We start from the raw sequence: 20,770 nt of genomic DNA, 5'->3' as shown, positions 1-20,770 counted from the left end.
ACAGACTACTTGCAGAACAGGCTTATATAATACTTCAGTCCTTCTCAAACACTCTACATAGATTAATTTATCGTTATTTAGTATGAAAAAATTGTCAGCTAGTTCTAACGAAGCATTTTTTCTGTGAGATCAGAGATATTCTTAACCGGGTTTAAAGCTCCCATTACAGAAACTTGCATTCATTGTTTATAATGCAACTATTTAATATGCATCTATTTAAGTACTCTTTGTAAGAGTTTTTTATTCAAGAGGCGTCCTTGAAGAAAAGCAGCAGAATTCTGCAAGTAAGTATAATCTATGCATTTAGCAATTTATAATGCTTTACTATCTTTTGAACACTTACTATCTGAAAGTGCAAGCAACAGGAAAAGTAATTCAATAGAAATGTATATTGAGCCAACATGTTTATAGAAACAAATTCCAGTGCTTAGAAATTAGATAAGTTAATTCCAGTCTAGTTCCAGTATTTTAAAAATTCTGCTTAAAATAGAAATGTGTTCACTTATTACTTTAAAAAATTAGAGTAGAAAAAAAATCAAAACATTCTAATATAACTTCAATGTTATTACTACTTTTAACCCAACGACTTGAACAATTATCTTCTTCTAGTCCAAATCCTGTCTCCCTCACTGCTATTATATTTAAATAAACCACTATTGAGGAAACAAACAGAAAATGAAAAAATGAGCTGCCCTAGCACTCTTAAAAATGGGATGCTAATGCCAGCACTCAAAGGAGAAACTGTCAAAAAAACCAGCCATAACAGAGAATTTTGTTCTTACACATTTTTATTTTATTGGTGTTTTTTTTTTTTTACATTCTTTGATGGAATTATTATGCAACTATTATGCCACAACCTATGATACACAATGAAAATGGAAATCTGTCATTTACATTCTATGTTAATTTTGTTTTCTACCTCTGTTTATACTGTGGCATATGTGCATTTATCATATTTCATGCAGCACTGACCTGCCTTACGCAAACCGAGAATACAATAAATGGTGCCAGCAATATTTAGCTGCACTCAATTCTTGCCACAGAAACAAGCATTCATAAAAGCATTAAAATACTTTGGGTGATGGTTACTGCCTATCAGCTTAATGTTTTGAGCTATAGAAATGGACAAGAGACAATCTTTGCTGCTGTCAACTGCAATACTTTCCAAGTTGATTAGGTTTCAAAAGACTGAATTAGCTTCAATGTTTCAATGAGCAAATAAGCCCAAGGCAACCAGCCTGATTTAAAGGGATGCTGCTGAGTTTCACAAACATTAGACTAGCCTTGGTTCTGGATCCCACAGCAAGTCCCTTACCACATCAATTTTGTGCTCTGGCAGAAGGATTTTTTTTTTTACCATTGTCTCCAGGCCAAATGAAAGGACAGCATAAGGCACACACATCCCTTTTTGGTAACCTGCTTGGACAAGTAGTACCTGATCATAGCTACAAGTTTTTAATACAGCTTTTTATTTTGATAAGAAGCTTTCCAGCATCGCCTGACTCTTTGAATCTGGCGTAAACTGTCAAGCTTTATTATGTCACTGCCAGAACAGCAGCAGCAGGGTAAAACTTAGTGCCACAAACACAAGTATGTCCCAGGAGCATGCTCGGGAAAGGGAACTGGAGATAGGGGTGAAGTCTCATCCACGTGTTTTCAGTCAGTTGGTATGAGGTACCAAAGCAGCTGCTCAGCAGGTGTAACACAACCCTCCAGGCACCGCAGGGCACTGGGCCCTTGTGCAGATAGTTACTGCCTCCTGCTTCAACACAGTAGGGCCGCTGCTCTGCGTTCCACCACACCAGCCTGTTATCTGAGCAGTTCCCCTGCCAGCCAGCAGAGAGAAGGGAAAAAATCTCCTGCCATTATGTACTCCAGCATTGCAGAAACCTGCAGCCACCAGACCCAAGTTGTCCTGGGGCAGAAGGAACAGGACTTGACGAGACTAGTTCCTACATTAAGAGGGGAAACCTGTGTCCCCTGCCCTGTAGCACTGCGGAGAAGCAGCAGCAGTGACACGCAGAGACCACCCTGCCATGTGGTGCTCCCAGGAGGCCAAGCACTGTCTCCTGAGAAGATAAACCACCTGTGCTGTTCTCTCACCTCCTGCACCTGCTGTGTCTCAGCCGTCTCACAGAGCCAGCTCTTGAGGCGGCTTGCTTTCACATCCATACTGAAAGCACGTGGCAATTGATATCCTAATTGACAAGTAAACACAAGGGAAAAATAAAAATCAATTACTACTTGTACAAAACCACAGCATGTGCCTTTGGTCAATCAGCAACTGCTGCTTGCCCACCTTCCTCTTAACATAAAAAAGGGTGACTAAATCAGGAATTGCCACTTCAGAATTGGATTAATATCAGCAAGGAGATGTGAGGCAGGGATTATCACTGGACAAAGCAGAGAACCCGCTACTTGTTACACAAACACGGATTTCTCACCCACACATAATCTTTTTATGGGTGCTACTAGGTCAAAGAAAAGCAGATCTTCATAGTTGAGTGAGGGAAAGGGTGTTCCTCCAAAATGAGGATGTTCACAGCACTCCACAGTTCCCTAATTCCACAGAGCATCAAAGGAGGCAGCCCATGGAGTGGGAGCAATTGGTGCTGTCACCTCTTACTTTTGAAGTCATTTGATGCTGAATTCTCCTGCTGATCACCCACTGCTCTGGCAGCTGTGGTCTTGTGTAGGCTTCTTCCTCCCTCAACTATGCCCAACAAACCTACCTTTTCTTGGTCCTTTTTATTTCTGCCTTCATCACTCTCCTCCACCTTATACCTAAGCAGTCCACAACACTTGTGTTATCACCCATAGTTTAGCAGCTTTGTAATGATTCCCTATTTCCAGCCTCTCCATCACATCGCTAGGCTACCTCACCACCTCCTTTCAACAACCACAGCCAGTACATTTCTCTACCAAAGTAACCTATCAAATCTTTGCTTTTCAGTTTTACTACTCCTCTCCAATATACCTAGAAATAACTGTGAACCATACTCCTTGTAACAATGCATCTTGTTTCCTTAGTGGCTCCCAAACATACTCTCCTTTATCACGGATGTGCACAACTATCATGCTGTCCACACCTGCTCTACTTACTTATAGCAATTAGACAGTGCGCACAGACTGAGACTGGAGCCTCACTGAGCCAGACACTGCATCCTTGGATAGAAGACTCTCCTTGTACCAAAGAGGTCCCAATCTAAATAGACAAGTGACAAAAAATAGTTGAAGGTAAAGCGGAATTTTTTTTTTCTTTATGAACTGGGGAGCAAGGTGCACAGTAATTAAGTCAGCTGCTGGATCATTTTATCTGTTAAATATACATGATTTCCAGTATTTTTCCCACATTTGTTTCCTCTTTCAGATGTGGTGACTTGAGAGACTACTAGACAGAGATGGCTTCATGCCCTGGAGTTAGAAGGTCTTTCCCTCAAAGGCCTCCAGGTTGAAAGCTGTATCCAAGAACCTTCTGAGCGACACCAGATGCATGTTCTTGTTGCCTGTGGCAGCTGCAGCAGCAGGCTCTCGGCCAACATACCTTTGTGACAAAAAGAATTGGGCAGACAAATGAGGTGAGAAGAGAGACTATTTTGACAGTAACAAGCATGAGAAGATGCTGTTAAATGCATTCAAGTCAGCTTGGCAGATTTGGACATTTAATCATCAAACTTTCTTAAATAAAAATCAACCTAAATTCCACCATCAGTTATACCGTCTGGTCAGCTTCCCCCTCCCACCAATATTAAGCTGTCTTCTCCCTCCCTCCCTGTCTTCAAGGGCAGCCAGCTACACTACCTCAAAATTAGATAACTTGCTTTTGGCAATGAAGACTCTCATTCCTCCAACAGCTGCATGGGCAGACTCAAGAGTCAACCATCTAAAATAAATGCAAAGGTACCTGGACTGAGCTCTTAAAATAACTGCTTCCTCCAGAAACCAAATATTTGGAGTGAAATTCTTAAAAAAGACAGAATCTTAGACAACAAGAGAGAAAAATCCAGGAGAGTTAAGTGCAGTGCTAAGTGACAATAAATATGGAGCTAGTTGCTACTGGTTTTCTTTTAGAACCACAAGGAAGCGCAAGATATGCATGATGAATTTGAGAAACAGTCATCTGGATTTTTTCATCTTTCACCCAAGAACCCAAACTCAGAGGTTTTGATTTGTGAAGAACATGACTTCTCCATGAATAACATCCTCAAATCAAAAACAATTTTAAAACAAAAACAAACAACAACAACAAAACCCCAAATAAATTGAAAAGCGAACAAATCAGCCCAGGAGATAGACCAATTGTTTGAAGTCTCATACCATATAGGTCGAGTGTGGTTCACAATAGTGCGGAAACGAGGTTTGACATAATCATAATATCCACTGTTTTTGTGTTCCTCCTGACACCAAACTAGATCAGCAGCTGGATACTTCTCAAGTTCTTCTTTCAGCAGGTCAAAAGGGAATGGTGAGATCTGGAAAGAGAGGGTAATAACTGGCAAAGCTTCCTCTTACATTTTGTCAGCCCATGGCAGGAAAGCCTTTTACCTATCAAGTATTACAACCAATGACTGTAATTAACCATTTAGTACCTAATATAATTGCTATATGTTCTTTAGAGTGACTCATATTTCTTTATTTGATTTCATGCTGTCAGAAGTGAATACACACATTTTATATTTGCACCAGTATGAAGAGCAGTAGGTCATAGTCCAGATCTCTCATATTCCTACCATTTTTCTAGTGAAGTCACTGTGACAATACAAGTCCTTAATTAGTGAAATGACAATGCAGCTGCAAAGTGTACTATTCACAACCTCTAAACTTAGCAGATTCATATACAGATTTAAGATGCCATCATATTGTAACCTTTACTTTGTTACATTGTTCTGGAAAAGTCCAGCTGTCTGAATCTCATTGTCCAGTATACTGTTGATGTGTTCCTTCTCCTCAAAGCCACGAAGGATTAGATAATGTCTTATAAGATGCAAAATGCTATAAAAATGTTAACTATCACCATCCTTTCTGGCAAGTGCTATCTATTTAAAAGCATAGGAACTCCTTGCTGAAAGTCTCCCCAGGGACCCTGTCTTCTGCAGATCGGGGATTTCACCTGCTCAAGTCTGGTTATAGCAACTTGTTTCTCCAGGTCTTGATTCTTTCTCTCTTTCACAAGATCATAGTAGACTTTTCCCGTGCAGAAAATCACTCGCTTGACATCATGTGGTGCATGAGCTGCCAGGCCATTCTCAGGAATCACACGCTGGAAGGTGGTACCTGGTTAGAGCACAAATTAGAAAAGTCCTCTCAGTGGAACAGACATTGTAAAAAAGCAGCCCAAGAAAGAGTCCTTCACTGAGCAGGCAGCAGGCTGCAATGGTCACAGGGTTCTGCTGCCTCTCTATTCCTACTTTTCAGATCGGTAATTCTGTTAAAGTGAGATTCAGCAGTTTAGTTTCAAGAAATTAAAAGATTGTAAATATTCCACTCTTTCACACTTAATAGACAGAAATGCATAAACAGTAGATTCGCTTTTAGCTTTGCATTGTGCATTACAACTTTAATTTTAAATTGATTGGATGGTTCACCTTTGCTTACATTTTTTTTTTTTAGAGAATTATGTGAAATCTTGTTTCTTCTTTCCAAGATGATCTCAACCATGTAGCTTTAATATAGGTTCGGAAGATTTTATAACATTTTTACATAAAAGCATAGCACATATTCATAATGTAATTAAATCTGGAAACTGCAGAAATATTTACACAAGCACACACATCACTGCCATGTATTTATGTGACTTAAACCTCTGTTTGAGAGCTAAAATGGCATTAGCCAAAGGAAGAATTAGTGTAGTACTGAGCCATATGTATTAGTGATAAGACACAATTTCAGATGCATATCCTCACCATTAAGATATCTGTTCCCCTGTGATCTCATCTCCCAGGAGAGCAATTTGTTTGGGATACATGAAGCTGGAAGAGGGACTTGATGGTTTAAGATCCTTTTCTTTGCTCTCGTATATGATTGATTAGAACTATTCCCACATTAACCAACTGCAAGGTAGCAGACAGCAGCATGACCTCCCAGCCTGAATCAGCACACCCACTTACCAGGAGAATACGCTCCTGTTTGAACCATTTATCTTAGGGGGAGAAAAGCAGCAGCACATTCATACAAAAAAGGAACTGATTTATGTCAGAATTATCCTGTCCCACTGAGCAGCAGAATTCATCATTAAAAAAGACTGAATCTGCGCTTCTTTGGGTCAGCTGGAGTCAGTCTTCCTCTCCTTCTCAGCTTTCCATTAAAAGCAGAGCAGAAAGAGTTAGCTGAGAGTCAGCAATACGTCTTGTCCTCCTCAGCAGTAGCATGAAAGTACGTCAGAATTCAATGTTAATTAGGAGTTTGGCCACTACTGTGGTGGCTCATCTGGAGCCTGAAATAGAGGGGACTCCCAAGACAAAGTGACCAATCACAATCCCTACAGGATTTCTAATCTGATTAATTCTACAAAGCTTTGAAACAGTAATCAAAACCAGAAAATGACTTTGCGTGAGAAGCAAACTTTACTCACCTACAAAAAGGAGATAATGCAATATTTAAGCATGTTTATACACTGTAAATTGCTTTCAAAAAACTGAGCAGTTACTCTTTTGTGACAGCAGTCAAGACACCCACCAGAACTGGAGACAGCACACCACACCTATGCACACTCGAAGCAATCGCTTGAATCATTCACTCACTACATTTCACTGCATTTCCTCAGGCCACTCCAACACATTCTAACCAGTACATGGCAAGAGAAATTACTGCAGCTTTTGGTATTACTACCTCTGCAGCCGCTATATCTCTCTTGGTGCTGACGGCATGCCAACAGCAGCTGGGTTGGTAGATCCAGCTCTGAAATCACTGATCTCACTTTAGATCACTGGTGTGACACGGCAGCCCCAGAAATGAGTATTGTGAGAAGAAATGGGCCCCTCATTCCTCTAAATGGGCACAGTGTGATTGCAACCTGTTCCTCACAGCTGGAGGGCAGTACAGAGAACAATTTTTATATGAAGAGAAAAAGAGTGGAGGGACTTAATAGCCTATTGAGGGGAACATCCCTGCAGAGACAGGAATGCACTTTCCATTGCCTTTAAGATTAACGGTTGGTTACAAGATAAACCTGTTTAAAATTAAGAATCCACATTTGAAAGCAAACTTTTCAGCCAAAGTCCACGCTAGATCTCTCTACAACAGCTCCACAGAAATTGTGCCAAAGGAAAAGGGAAACTCTCCGGAGCAGATTCTCTTCTTCGCAGTCTGACATGCGACTTGGTATTGCTAATTATTTGTTCATAATTTGTTCATAATACTTTCAGATGACTTACCAGACACCATTTCATCAAAACTGGATTTAGCTTCTGGATGCCTCAGCAGTGACTTGGGTGTCAAAATAATCAGCTGTAAGACAGAAATTTTTCAAAGGCTTGGGAGCTGCTTTATCTACATTATTATATGGAACATTTGTAACACTGTTCATACAAAACCCACAAACTAAATATGCTATAGACCAAATTAATGTGAATAGCAAAGACAGTAAATTATTTTTTTCTGTTTTGAAAGCCTAGGAAGTTTCAAAATTATTCAAAATATTTGTGCAGTCCACTCCCTTTAAACGTTCTCAAAACCCATTGCTTATGCTTCTCTTTGAGAACAAAATCAAATCATAGGCTATGAACCAGTAAAACATCCAACACTTGTATCTTAGGTTTTTGCAGTTCCAGCAATTAGACATGCAGTTTATAGTTATGCAACCTGTTAGCTACATAGTGTCTTGACAAGCTCATCTGAAGGTCTGCACAGCCAGAAGGAAGTAAAGCTGAAAAATCAAGTTTTAGAATTGTCATAAGTCAGAGCAGATTTTCATTCCATCAAATCAGCGACTTCAACTCGTGTTCAATTAAGGTTTTTCATCAATGATTCTTGTTCTTTTCAGCAGTATGTCATATGGAAACAAAGCCCCCCCTTTATGTGAGGGTTAATATACCTAGAAGAATCAAGTCCATTACAGTAACTTTACCGGTTTTCTGAACGGCAGCAAGATCTGTCTTCTGAGGACGTGAAAGTAATTGGCTGGAGTTGAACAATTCACCACAATCCAGTTGCACTCATACAGCTGGGAAACTTCAAACTGCTCACTGAACTCCTGAGAGAGACATTAAAGGCATCAGAAAAATGTCTAAAAGACTGGGAAAAAAAGAGGTGTGAAACCCATCCTTTTATTTCTGACTCCCAGCAACTCCTTTCCTCAAAAAACTTAATTAGCAGATCTCTGCTGATATTATATTATTAGCTAGGGTGGCATCTCTACAGATCATTCACTTCTGTTACAGCTTCCTAAAAATGTATGCAAATAAAGTCAAAACGCTTCCATTAACTTCAGCAAGCGGGGAAGTCTGGGCAGGAAGGGTGAGGAGGACTAGGATTTTAACAGGTGGAAGACACAAAATAGAACTCCTTTGAAAGAATCTTTAAACTAGAATTCATTTCTTGAGTGTATAGTTAACTCTCTCCCATTTTTCAGTAGGTGTCCTGTCCTCTTATACTATTTTAATATAGATTTTGTGTGGTTTATATTTATGTATTCTATGAATATAAGGTTTTTTTAATCCATATCGACATACATACATATTAGGTAAGCATATAGATAGATATAGGTACAATAATGTCATTACAGATTAGTACAGCATCTAACGTGATTTCCTGGTCCCTGGTTTGAGCTCCTGCCTTCCATGGTAAAATTTATAACGTGCTTATTACATGCAATTGACAGTGCTTAAATGTAGTCAATCAAACAGGTCTTTATTCTTACAGTACACTAACAAAAATCACTTTTAGATGAGGAAGGACATGGCTCTGGGACTACCATTGCTCCAAGGGTAACAAACTCAGGGCCAAAACTGAAATATCCATTTTATTTTGCCTTTTTAAAAAAAAAAAAATTCTGGGCTTTTCAGTTAATATACAGCAGTGTTTCTTAGGAAACCTGCAGTGGGGAAGTGGATGCCCAGTATCCTGTAGAGCTACATATTTTATCTGTAGAAATGAATGATTAACGTATGAAGGTCTTAGCTGAATCAAATTTAGAAGTTGCTTATTTTCATGCTCCCAGCAGTACAAGTTGGCTCCACTGCAAAAAGCCAGGAGCAGTCCCACTTGGCCTCCTTTAGAAATGAGCTAGAGACACCTATTTGCAGTACACACAGCAATATAAACAAGCAGAATCACTGGCCCTAAGGAACAGCCATAAAAAGATCATCCTGCCAGAGATTAATTGTATATGACCTCAGCTTTGAGATGAAGCAGCACATACTGCATACTTCCATTACTTTTACTGGGATCAAGTTAATGTTACACAAAGCTAAATCTTAACCAACTATACCTAGCTAAAAGGACGCTTCTTACAGAAAAATATCTCTGAGATGTGAAGAGAAAAAAAAGGACATGGCCTTTGACAAATCAACTTACTGGATAAGCATCAGAATCATCATTGCTCATCTGCAGAAACCTCTCAGGCCTGGCTGATGAATGCTCTGGACCCTGGTAAAGGTATAATTTAAAACAACATTAACAAGCCAAATCAGCAATTAGACATCAGTCTGGGTCACCCACTGCATAAGCACGTCCTGTCCCCCGGCAGCTCCGCAGCAGGCTGCACGCCGGCCCCCAGCCAGAGGCATTAGCAGCGGCAAGAGAGGGCAGGACACACCACAGGACTGGAATATTTGTCTTCCGTAAACTGTTTTCATAGGAGGACATTAGGTTTTACAAGGATTTCCAGTGCTTTTACCAGCTTTCTTCTAGCCTCAGCATAGCTGCACAATGAAGACCAGTGAAAGGGCAGTGAATGTGGGCATTCATTGTGGGCACAAGAATGACCTTCCTATTGCAGGGCAAAAAGAAGCAGGAGGAATGTCAGGAGGAGAAACACCGTGTGCCTCAGCCTGCTGCAGTGACTCCTTCTTTGGGCCAAGCCACCCTTGCATGCTAACAGCAGCAAAGACTGAGTTCACTGCTGACTATCTTCGCTGTATTAGCAGCGCAACAAGCAGACTCAGGATCTCTCTCCCACAATTGTTCACCGTTCTGTACAGGACAAAATGGCTTCAATGAATACTTCAGCTAAAATGGATCAAAACACATGTATACGTTATCTGCCAAACTAACCTATGATTAATTTCTGCCTCCTCACAAGGTATTTTACATTCTGTCAGGGTACTGAACACTCACAGCCACTGTCTCGCTAGCAGCACCCAAGGTAATTTCTTTTAGGGCACAAACATTGTTAGATCCATTTTACACCAGGAAACCATGCATGCTGGTCACAGACAATATCAGGAATAAGGAGTGCAACAGAATCTGTTCTCTTCCCTCCCATGTCCTTGTTTATAAAGGATGAGAGAAAGCTGTGAGGAGTACAAGAATGCAGTGTGCTTTTTTTTTCATTGCTAATGCTGGCAGCCTTTACTTGTTCAAGTGACAGTTACTGTCAGGAAGGACTTTCATTTTGGAGACAGCTGCAAGGTTTTTTAACCTGAAGACATAAACTATTACAGCTCTCAAATCTCTCCGTGGCTGCTAAGCTAATGATGCTCCTAAAGAGCTTTTTTCTTTATATGGCTGTCTCTCACCACAACTTTCTCTGTTGAAACCCTAACGTATGATCTCCAAAATCACTCATTACTTTGACAGCTAGTCGTCCACCTTGATTCAACACATCAGCCTCCCTGTTTCCAAGTGCAGGATTCACTCTATTCCATAGACTATGGGAATTCAAAGGAAAAAACATTCCACTGGCAACAAAAGAGTAACACAGTCAGGAACTGTGCCTTGCAAAATTACTCTTTTGAAGATTCTCCACTTTCGACATGCCAAATAATTTGGTCATAATTGGGTAAGGGCTTGAGAAGAAGCAGGAAAGCCAAGCAAAATTATGGTGCACAGTAACAGTCCAATATTGCAACACCTCTGCTGTGGACATCTATTTGCTGTAAATCAAATCCTACACTAAGTACAACCTATACAGATACAAACGCAGTGCTTCACAAGCACACTGAATTCAGTACACTGCAAACAGAGATGTTACAAGCAAACAATTACAGGAGAGACATGTGAGGCTTCCCTCACATACACAGATCTGCTGCCCCAGCAACAACCTCAGTCCAGAGCCTCAATGTTCACATCCATCTTTGATTTCTCTGCTGACACTGTCAGTCGGATTGCCGGCAACTGCTGCGTGGGATGGGGCAGGGTTTATTTCTACTGTGACCACCTATCCAGAGAGACCGATACTGAACCCATTAGCTACTTTCAGATGAGTCCCCAGGGAGTGATTAGGCAGCAGAGACTTTCAATCACAGCCAACTTGCCTGTGAATGCATGACCTAGAGGTGAAGGGATCCATATCCCATTACGAATCCTTCCCCAAATCATTCTGTCCCCAACGCTGTAGTTATAGAGAGAATAACACTCCCGTAATGGAAAGCTCCTCTGGGAAGATAACAGATTTCAGCAGCCTGGTACGATTCTTAAAAATTCCAATAACACCTGACACTAGTAGCAAAATAAGCTTGTTTCAGAAGATCTTGGCAAATCTTAGTTGCCAAGTGGCTAAAAGAAAAGAAAGATTAACTGTATTGTAAGTTGCAGAGAACCAGCTCCCTTCAGCTGAGTGCTTCCCTGCAGAGGACCACACCTCCTGCTGAGGGCACATTCAGGCTATCCCTCAGGTTCCATTTAAAAAAATATTAATTTAACAAAACCCTTGTGAACAGCATCAGACCCTTTATTCTTCATGTACAAATGGGTACGGAAGCCATTCATAAGATATGAATGCACCTCAGTATATCAAGACAGGATTATAATGGAATGGAAATAAACGAAATTGTTTGTGAGAATAAAAATGATGCTGTTTGTAGCAAAAGGGTCTAGAGCATTTATACAGATGGAGATTGACACTGTGGCACATAATGTACTTTTCTTAATAGAAAACTAGAAACATACATGCATCAATTCATGAATGTTAATGCATTTGAAAAGGAAAAGACCTAGCCTGACATGATCCTCATGTAACCTTTAAAAATAATTTAGAAGATTTGAAGAATAATTCTACTGCTGATATGAACTTCATATAATGTTATATACAGAGCTTGTCCATGCCCTTTCCCTCTAAGACACTGTGTAGTTCCTCCTACCAGCCACCAAAGAAAGTCAACAGCCAGTAGAAACATTTTCCTTTTCAGAAAGAGGGAAATTTCTTATTATATCAAAATTAACCAGTGTCAATGATTTTTGAAGAAGATTTAAAGTTGTTTCATATAATTTCATTACAAGTTAATTTAGTGCAGAGTTTACGCAGACATACTTCACGAAGAATAAAATCAAGCAAGTACTGCTAGAGGCTGATGATTTCTTTCTTACTGTGCGCTAAGAACCTAGCTTTCTAGGGAAAGAAGGCAGCATCTTAGGAACAGAAAGAAAAAAAAAGAGAGAGAAAAAAGAAAAAAATGGGGAAAACATAGTACATGCCACTAACGACACAAAGCTAAGAGCTTAGAAATACTTCTCAGTTTTCTTTGGTTCTTACTGATCAATCCATCCACGTTCTTTTCTGCAGCACTGAAGCAGTCCAACATGTTGAACAGCGTGTTCCTCCCCTGGCTTTGTATCACCATTGGATCCCCAAGACCTTTGGCTTTTATAGCCACACACAACCAGCATTTCCCTCATGCACCAGCCCGTGGCCCTCACCATTCCTTCCATTCCGTGTGGCAAGAGCAGGACGATCCCGTTGTGACGAACCCACTTGGCCTGGCCGGAGCTGATGAACTGGTCTATTATACACTGCGCTGTGTTGTAGAAGTCACCAAACTGGGCCTCCCAGCACACCAGGGCATTGGGACTCGCCATAGCAAAGCCAAGTTCAAAACCTGAGAACCAAACAAGTAGGAGAATTAAGAAAAGAAATGGACCTGCTGAGAATTCTGTTCATTTCTCATAAAAGAAATTAAATTAAAACAAAACCAAAATGAGAGCGTGAACCAGATTTTTGTAGCCTTGTTATAAATCATGCAGTTTTCAGTAGTACCATTTCCATCAGAAAGATTACCAAATAATGTTTTTCCAATACCGACTCTAATCCTTCAAACTGTTCCTCAAACATTTAAATATCAACAGAGTTTTTAAATGAACTAAAACTCTTCCCATAACTCAGACTTCCATGTGATGTTTTCCTGAGAGGTCACTGAGGTAGGTACCATCCTTTCCTGTAAAAATCCAATTGCAGCGCAATACTAGTTCAAGAAGCTATTTGTTACTTTCATTACTCGCACAGCCCTGCAAAACACTGTTGTGTGGCTTGTTTTGTTTTTCCTCTCATACGCCTATAGACAGGATCATAGCCTTTGGATCTTCAAATAAACTTGAATATAATAGGTACATGGGAGACACATCAGGGACTTGGGCAAACAATCCTTTCTTTGGCAGGGCTAAGGACCCTTTAGGTCTCTGCTTCAGTGGCAGAGAGAAGACCAGAAGTGCTCTCACTACAACAAAGACATTGAGGCGCTGGAGAGAGTGTAGAGAAGGGCAATGAAGCTGGTGAGGAGTCTGGAGCACAAGTCTGATGAGGAGCAGTTGAGGGAGCTGGGGCTGTTTAGCCAGGAGAAAAGGAGACTGAGAGGAGACCTTATTGCTGCCTACAACTACTTGAAAGGAGGGTGTTGGTCTCTTCTCCTGAGTAGCAAGCAGTAGGACAAGAGGAGATGGCCTCAAGTTGCATCAGGAGAGATTCAGATTGGATATTAGGAAAAAATTCTTCACAGAAAGGGTTGTCAGGCATTGGAATAGGCTGTTCAGGGAAGTGGTGGAGTCACCATCCCTGGAGGGGTTTAAAAGATGTATAGATGAGGCTCTTAGGGACACGGTTTAGTGGTGGCCTTGGCAGTGGTAGGTTAAGGGCTGGACTCAATCTTAAAGGCCTTTTCCAACCTAAATGATTCTATGATATCACTAGCTCAGATAGTGAAAACAGAAGGACGTAACCTTCCCCCTCTCCAGTCTGTGTCAAAGATCTCAACCCATTTTCAGGTCATTCGCAGTAGCAGGTAAGTGCAGAAGTTTCCCTAAACTTGTGCTGTTTGAACTGTAAATTCACCATCTCCATACAGAGAAGAAGGGCCACACATTCCCACTTACTCGGCCACGTCAGGTTAACGCAGCAGGACAAACGCACAGCAGCAGCCTGGTTGACAGCAACTTGGGTGTTCCGGACAGAGCAAGCCAGGCAGCTTGTTGCCTGCTCTTAAAACTTGTCAAGGCCCAAACATAACTGAAGGCTCTCAACAGGCTCCATGGGTATCTCTTAAAAGGCAGAAACAAATTATTGCTCTCACTGAGAGATCTGCTGCAGTATGCTAAAGCCCCAGCTCTACAACAGGACCTGGGGAGATGACTGGCAAAGAGAGAAAAGAAAACCAAACCAAACTGCTACTGCAGTATAAGCTGGTAATTGATTCCTAGAAGTTCTGCAAAGGCAAAAGTTAGAAAACTACAAGAGTGTTTGCATGTGCTACATGGCCTCTGCTGTGTAGCATTAAAAATAATGCAGAATTTTGTGTCACATCAGAAAATGAGAACCTAGCTATGTGCAATGTACCCAAGTTTAATGACCACACTTAAGTTTAAGGTATTTTTCTATACCATGTTCCACTGTGAACTCCTAAATATATCTAATAATATAAAAATATATATTTGATCTCTGCTCATGTTTTCCTTTGACACTTCAATATAGCTGAGCCTGGAGTGCTGAGTTAATACCTGTACTCATATTCTACACCTATAATTTGGAATGATTAAAACCAAAAAAGTTAAAGCTCTCAGTAAAAAAAATCAGTGCTATGTAGCACTGCTCTGGATATAGAGGCTCTGACTGAGGGAAAACTGATTCAATACACATAGAGAACAAATAAATACGGTTTAAGTTGAAGTTTTTACATTCTGCACAGAATAAAAAGATCTATTTTCAAATACAGAACCACAACATGGGAAGACTCTCATTGAAGGTTACCCTAGCAGCGCAACTAGCTTTGCTGTTGTAAAATTGTAGGTAAAATATAGTGAGTTGTAACTCTTTCCTTAGTAATTGCAAGACTAAAAAACCTCAGAGTGAGATAACAGACTGATATGGATTTCTTGTCTCTTTGCGGCTTATTTATTTTAAGATCTGCACATGTAACTTAAGTTGCAGAGAGAGTCCTATCCCGCTACCATTGATCTATGCTGAACTCAGCTTGATGTTTTTGCTACATTCAAGTTACTGTAATTTCCATTTTTGCCTAGTTTCCTTACAGTGACATGATAGCCACTCAAATGCTACAATATAGCCTTGATAGCAAAACCAGCTAAGGCAATAATTCACACAGTTTCTGGTAACAAAATATCTGTACTGCTTAATTTGTCCCGCTGGCCCCCAGTCTCCCCCCACCTCCAAAGAGTCATAAGAGTAGTGTACATTTAATTAAGACAAAAATGTGCCTAAGACTGGCATTTGGGATGCAGAGAAAAATCCCTCCATATCTGAGAGGGCAGTACACCTGTCTAGATACTGTGCAATAATTTGGGTTTCTCCTCCTTTTTTTAACCTCCAGACGTTCTCAGGAGTACAGGACAAAAATATCAATCTGTAAAACCTCACGTGGCTATGAGCCCAAATACAATAATGAATCAGGAACTTAACAGACTTCCTAAATATTGTAGATCAGTAAAATCCAATATTGCTTTGTGACCACCAGTATTTAGTAAGCTACAGCTAACTATTCAGAAGCCACGATAAAACCCAAAGTCACTAGAACCACAGTTCCTGACTCTGATCAAACTCACCCTACAACTCTTCTAATTAGAAAAATTTCAGGAATTTCAAAAAACTTAAGAAGAAACGAGCCTGGAAGAAACGAGCCTAGCGTCTTGACATTCTCCACACACAGAAGGCTACTGCTACAGGGTCACCAGCAAGTGACAGCTGACATCTCTCACATACCTGTCATTCATGATTTATACCCTGGTGACCAAAGGCTGCAGTCCCTCTACGAGAGCCTCTCTTTGTGGAATTCAACGGAGAAGAGAATTACTTCAAAGAGAACTATAATACCAAAAAACTACATAAGGAATAATAGAAAAATACCTAAAATACTTTTAAGATGGCCTGGCATTCCAAGCACTAAAAAATTCAGTATATGATGACATAGAAGAGAACAACATGTGGCACATACAGCATATGAGTTACTTGAATGTTGCTAGTGCCAGGTAATTGACTTGGCTGTGGAGGAAGACTTCATGATCAAGTCAAACCTATTCAAACCTTCTTTGTTTTCATTCAACTTTTATTATATGTTCACTGTCAGAGAGATACTTGGATCTCTAAGCTAAGATTGAGCTCTTTGTGTGCTGCATACACAAGTAGTTCCTTCCCTGAAAGTTTTACCATCAAATGGGGGGATGGAGTGGCATAAAAAGAAATAATAATAATAATTTTAAAAAAAAAAGTGAAGGACAAGCATTTCCACTTTATGAAATTGAGAATTAATGAACATGCAGTTATAGAAAGTTTAAACTAACATGGTCAGTTCCACAAGGAAAACCCTCAACAAAACTAGTGAGATTAGTCATGTATCAAAGAAGTCCCTCTATAACACCAACTACAAGAACATTATTGCAACTCTTGACATGAAGTTTTGACATAAGTCATCTATACGTGCAACTGAAATTGCTTTAGCTTAACTTGATGACTATACAGCTAAATTGGAGCTACAGGATTTCTTTCTTCTGCTCCAGGAACAGGCTCTTTAGTCAGTGCCAGTATTCAAACTTTCCTGGAAGGTTAGTAGAGGAACAACTGCAGGACAAATTAACTGCATGAGAGAAAAAACAACAAGACCGTCAAGTGAAAGTTTTTATTCAAACAGAAAACAGTTTCACGTATTGTTTTTACAGTGTGTCTTCATAGTCTGCTCCTTGGTCACTCCAACCCAGCTTTTCACTTACCATCTCCATGGCAAGAAATCTTTGAGTCACATGGCTTCTGGATTCGTGAACTCTGAAAGGTCCATCATAACTCCAGCAGATGCTCACGTGCACACCAAAAGGCAACTAGTAGGTCAGAGGCCAAAAGGTGAGTGATAAATCAGACAGACGGCCTTTCATCTGTGAGTCACCATGACAGCGCATTACCGAACAGGATGGCTTTTGCTGACCATGCCTTCGGCCTGACTGCCTGAACGGCCTTTCTTTCAGAACATATTTTAAATCTCTGTCCTCCTTATTTGTGTGATTCTATTGTTTTTAACACAATGCAAGCGGTGGAAAAATTTACACAACTCCTTCAATGCGTGTTCCCAAAAGTATCTGAAAAATAGATTTCCCTAGACAGGCTCGAATCCCATTCTAATTTTACACAAGCACTAAGAGACCATTTCTACTGATTGGGTGACATGGTTGAGAAAATATGCAATATGTTCCAGACTTATTTGCCCATATGCTGCTCTCTGTAAGGATGGGGTACTCTAGCTCTTAGAGAAGAATGAACTGAGTTCTTGACCACTGGGAGTTATCAGTAATCACACGGTGCTTTTCAAAGAGTATGGAATTCTACACATATTTAAAACTTGGTCACGGCACACACATAATTCTGTTTCATCTACCAAAATCACCTTAAAATTCACCAGGAAAAAAGAGTGTCATTTCTTATTTCCTATCTTGTCGCCCACTTTGTGCTAATAACCTCCACAAGGTGACAATGTCCTGTGTAAAGCTGCATTGAAAGGTGTGATCCTAACACGGATACCTTTTGCAAGCTTTCTGACAGCCATAAAAACATCTGGGAAAATATATCCAAATGTAATCTATACATTATGATTAATTTTTTGAAATTTATTCTGCTAAGACTACTATTTAATGGAAGACATGCCTGTGGTATACCCATCTTTGGCATAGCAGAACACATTTTCCACTAGGCAAATGACAATGATAGTTCCCAACATTAAAGCTATTCCACCAGCAATTACAGCAACTGCTAGGGAGTCTACCGAGAATTATGACTTTTACCTGCACATGGAAAAAATCGTATAAAGAGCAAGATCTGAACTGCTAAATTTAAAAAAATTATATTGGCGGAAAGATGTCTAGACAGATGCAAGGTGAACAAGCAAGGAGAGGGTGAGGTGCTTCACCTGAAAGGATTTGTTGAGGCACCAGATGAGTCAAAGAGATGGAAGGTGACCCAAGCTAGAAAGACTGCACAGTTCTAGAGATAGGACATGAACTGCAAGGGAGCAGGTTCCTACCCAGGGTAAGGGAAAGGGTAAAAAAACTGCAGCGGAGACCTTGCAAACTTTTATTGCTTGTGTCTGCAGAGACAAGAACTGAAAATTTCTTCAGGATGCTGTGCAAACTCTGTGAGTTTAAAGGATTAACTCTTACACAGCTAGAGACACAAAGAACAGGTTTAAGCTGTGAGAAAACCCAGTGCCAAGACAACCACGCTGCAAGACATAATTTGCAAAGAATGGCAGGTAAAGAACCTGCACACCAAGGCTGGAAAACCACCAGCCAGCTCTGATCCCCAGGCAGCCGCTCAGAGCACAGCAGGGCACAGCAAACAGGACCCCATGCAACAGCTCAGGCAGCTTCCAAACTGAGGGGAGAGAGGAAAGAATACCCAGCACTTGACTAAGGTTGCTAAACTAATGTTCTAATTGCTGAAGTTCATTAAGGTCCATAGATGACAGACAGAGCAGAAATGCTTGTTTCCATTAGTCCAGTTCCTGCTGTGCTCCCTTTCTGTTTTTCCATCACTCTGGCAGAGAAAGAGGTGTTGTCAAGCAAAGTGGCAGCTTACACAGCATCTTACGTGGTGTTTTTCCCCACAGCACTTTTCATGATTGTCAGAAGAACTGTAGTTTTTGAATTAACGTAAGGCTATAGCTTAATTCAATATGATTTCAAAGTGACTTAAGGCATGAATGTTAACTAATGGTTATAGAGGGCTTATCAGTGCAGGAATTTAATGTCAGAATGAGGAAAGAATGAGCAAAAGTGTTACTTTTGCTTTTCTCCTCTATCTCCATCAGGAAATAAACTCAAACTTCTTTGCTTAAATGACTTCACACAGCCATCACTTATACTCCCAGACACTCAGTTTCACTGAAAGGGAAAATTTATAGCTAGATGAGTGGATGCAAAACTGAATTTGTCAGGCATTGGAACACGCTGCCCAGGGAAATGGTGTAGTTAACATACCCGGAGGTGTTTAAAAGGTGTTTAGACGAGGTTCTTAGGGACATGGTTTAGTGCTAGAGTGAGGCTATGGTTGGACTCAATGATACTGAGGGTCTCTTCCAACCAAAATGATTCTACAGTTCTACGAAATTGTAACAATCTGCATACAGCTAAAAATAGCAGGCAAACAAAATTATCAGAGGTTGTTAAATACTCTGATTTGATGCCTCAGTACATAACACTGCAGCTTCCTGTATACAAAACACAAGCAACTGTTTGAACCACAAGTTAACAAGACTGCCTTTGATTTATTTCTAAGTGAGATCAGTCTTGTCAGAGTATCATTTTAATGGAGCAGTTACACCCCAGGTGTTCCTAACCAGCTCAACAATAACTTGGTGCAAAGTTCACAGCTCTGAACAGATGCCAGCTCTTGGCTTAGGTACCTGCCAAGGAAATAATCTGTAGTTTTATCATGCTGGGCTGTTCAACTCATTTTTACTTAGCTCTAATTCACAGAAACTAAGGGAATTCCCAAAATGCTTCTGAAGTACTACATGTTAACACAGTCACAAATCAAATTCTTAACACCATTTTTTTTATTCCTTTATATCTCACAACTCTCCCCCCCCACCAAATACTTTAGGGCACTAATCCCAAACTGCTCCTTGTAACAGGCTTATATAGTAGAAATAGCAGTTAGAGAAAATAAAGTGTGGGGTTGGTTTGCTGCTCCTGAAGAATCAACTGCTTGAACTGCCAATGTTCATTTATTCTTCCACATATGAAAAAGGAGACCCAGTGATGTTACCAGCCAAACAGGTAACAATTCTGACAGCTCCTCTTTGACTGAGATGCTTAACTAGAGGAGACATGTTCACACACAGCTGCTTCTCCATACATTGTCTCTCTGTGGATACAAATCACAAGAGTAAACATTTTGGAGAAGGCTGATCAGTAAAAGCTAGCAAGGGAGAGGAAACGTAATTATAAAATCGCTTCAACATAGAAACATAGCATTTTTAGTAAAGAAAAAAAAAAACATTGTTTATCAACTATTTCTATCAACTTAATCTCTTTTATCTCTTTTACTGTTAGAAAATGCTTCAGACATGAAGGATTCAAAGTTCTTAACAATAAAATATCAACATCATTAGTTTTGAAGAACCTGTCATCACCTCTGCTGAAGCAGAATTGCACAGAAATTATACTCTTGTTTTCGATGTATGCTTGTATTCAATGAAAGTTATTAAATCAACTTTCACATTTCTGCTGCTGGGGAAGGGTGAAGAGCAATAGTGAGCAGGATGAGATCAAGAAAGAGAAAGAAAGAGCGCCCACTTGGTTAATTTTTTGAAGAACAGAACTGTGGCAATAAGAATTGCCCTCCACACCATATCAACACTAGGCTTCCTACATCTATTGAGGTGTAATTTTTGGAACAAAATCAGAT

At 40.2% G+C, this 20,770-nt stretch overlaps 1 protein-coding gene across 1 annotated transcript in view; it reads right to left on the bottom strand.

Annotated features, from left to right (window-relative positions):
• Positions 1–2,189: 2,189 nt before the first annotated feature.
• OGDHL (oxoglutarate dehydrogenase L) overlaps positions 2,190–20,770 on the bottom strand; it is a 54,543-nt gene continuing 35,962 nt past the window's right edge. The window contains exons 17-23 of the mRNA XM_065638668.1: positions 12,796–12,974; positions 9,514–9,585; positions 8,066–8,191; positions 7,374–7,446; positions 5,111–5,274; positions 4,318–4,472; positions 2,190–3,544 (exon numbers count right to left, since the gene is read on the bottom strand). Of these exons, the coding sequence (XP_065494740.1) occupies positions 3,421–3,544; positions 4,318–4,472; positions 5,111–5,274; positions 7,374–7,446; positions 8,066–8,191; positions 9,514–9,585; positions 12,796–12,974 (893 nt within the window). The 3' untranslated portion in view covers positions 2,190–3,420. The remainder of the gene's footprint in view (positions 3,545–4,317; positions 4,473–5,110; positions 5,275–7,373; positions 7,447–8,065; positions 8,192–9,513; positions 9,586–12,795; positions 12,975–20,770) is intronic.

The sequence above is a fragment of the Caloenas nicobarica genome, chromosome 7, assembly GCF_036013445.1.
Source record: "Caloenas nicobarica isolate bCalNic1 chromosome 7, bCalNic1.hap1, whole genome shotgun sequence".
In the NCBI taxonomy this organism is placed as follows: domain Eukaryota; kingdom Metazoa; phylum Chordata; class Aves; order Columbiformes; family Columbidae; genus Caloenas; species Caloenas nicobarica.
Note: the sequence above shows the minus strand (reverse complement) of the source record. Positions and strands in the feature narration are given on the sequence as shown.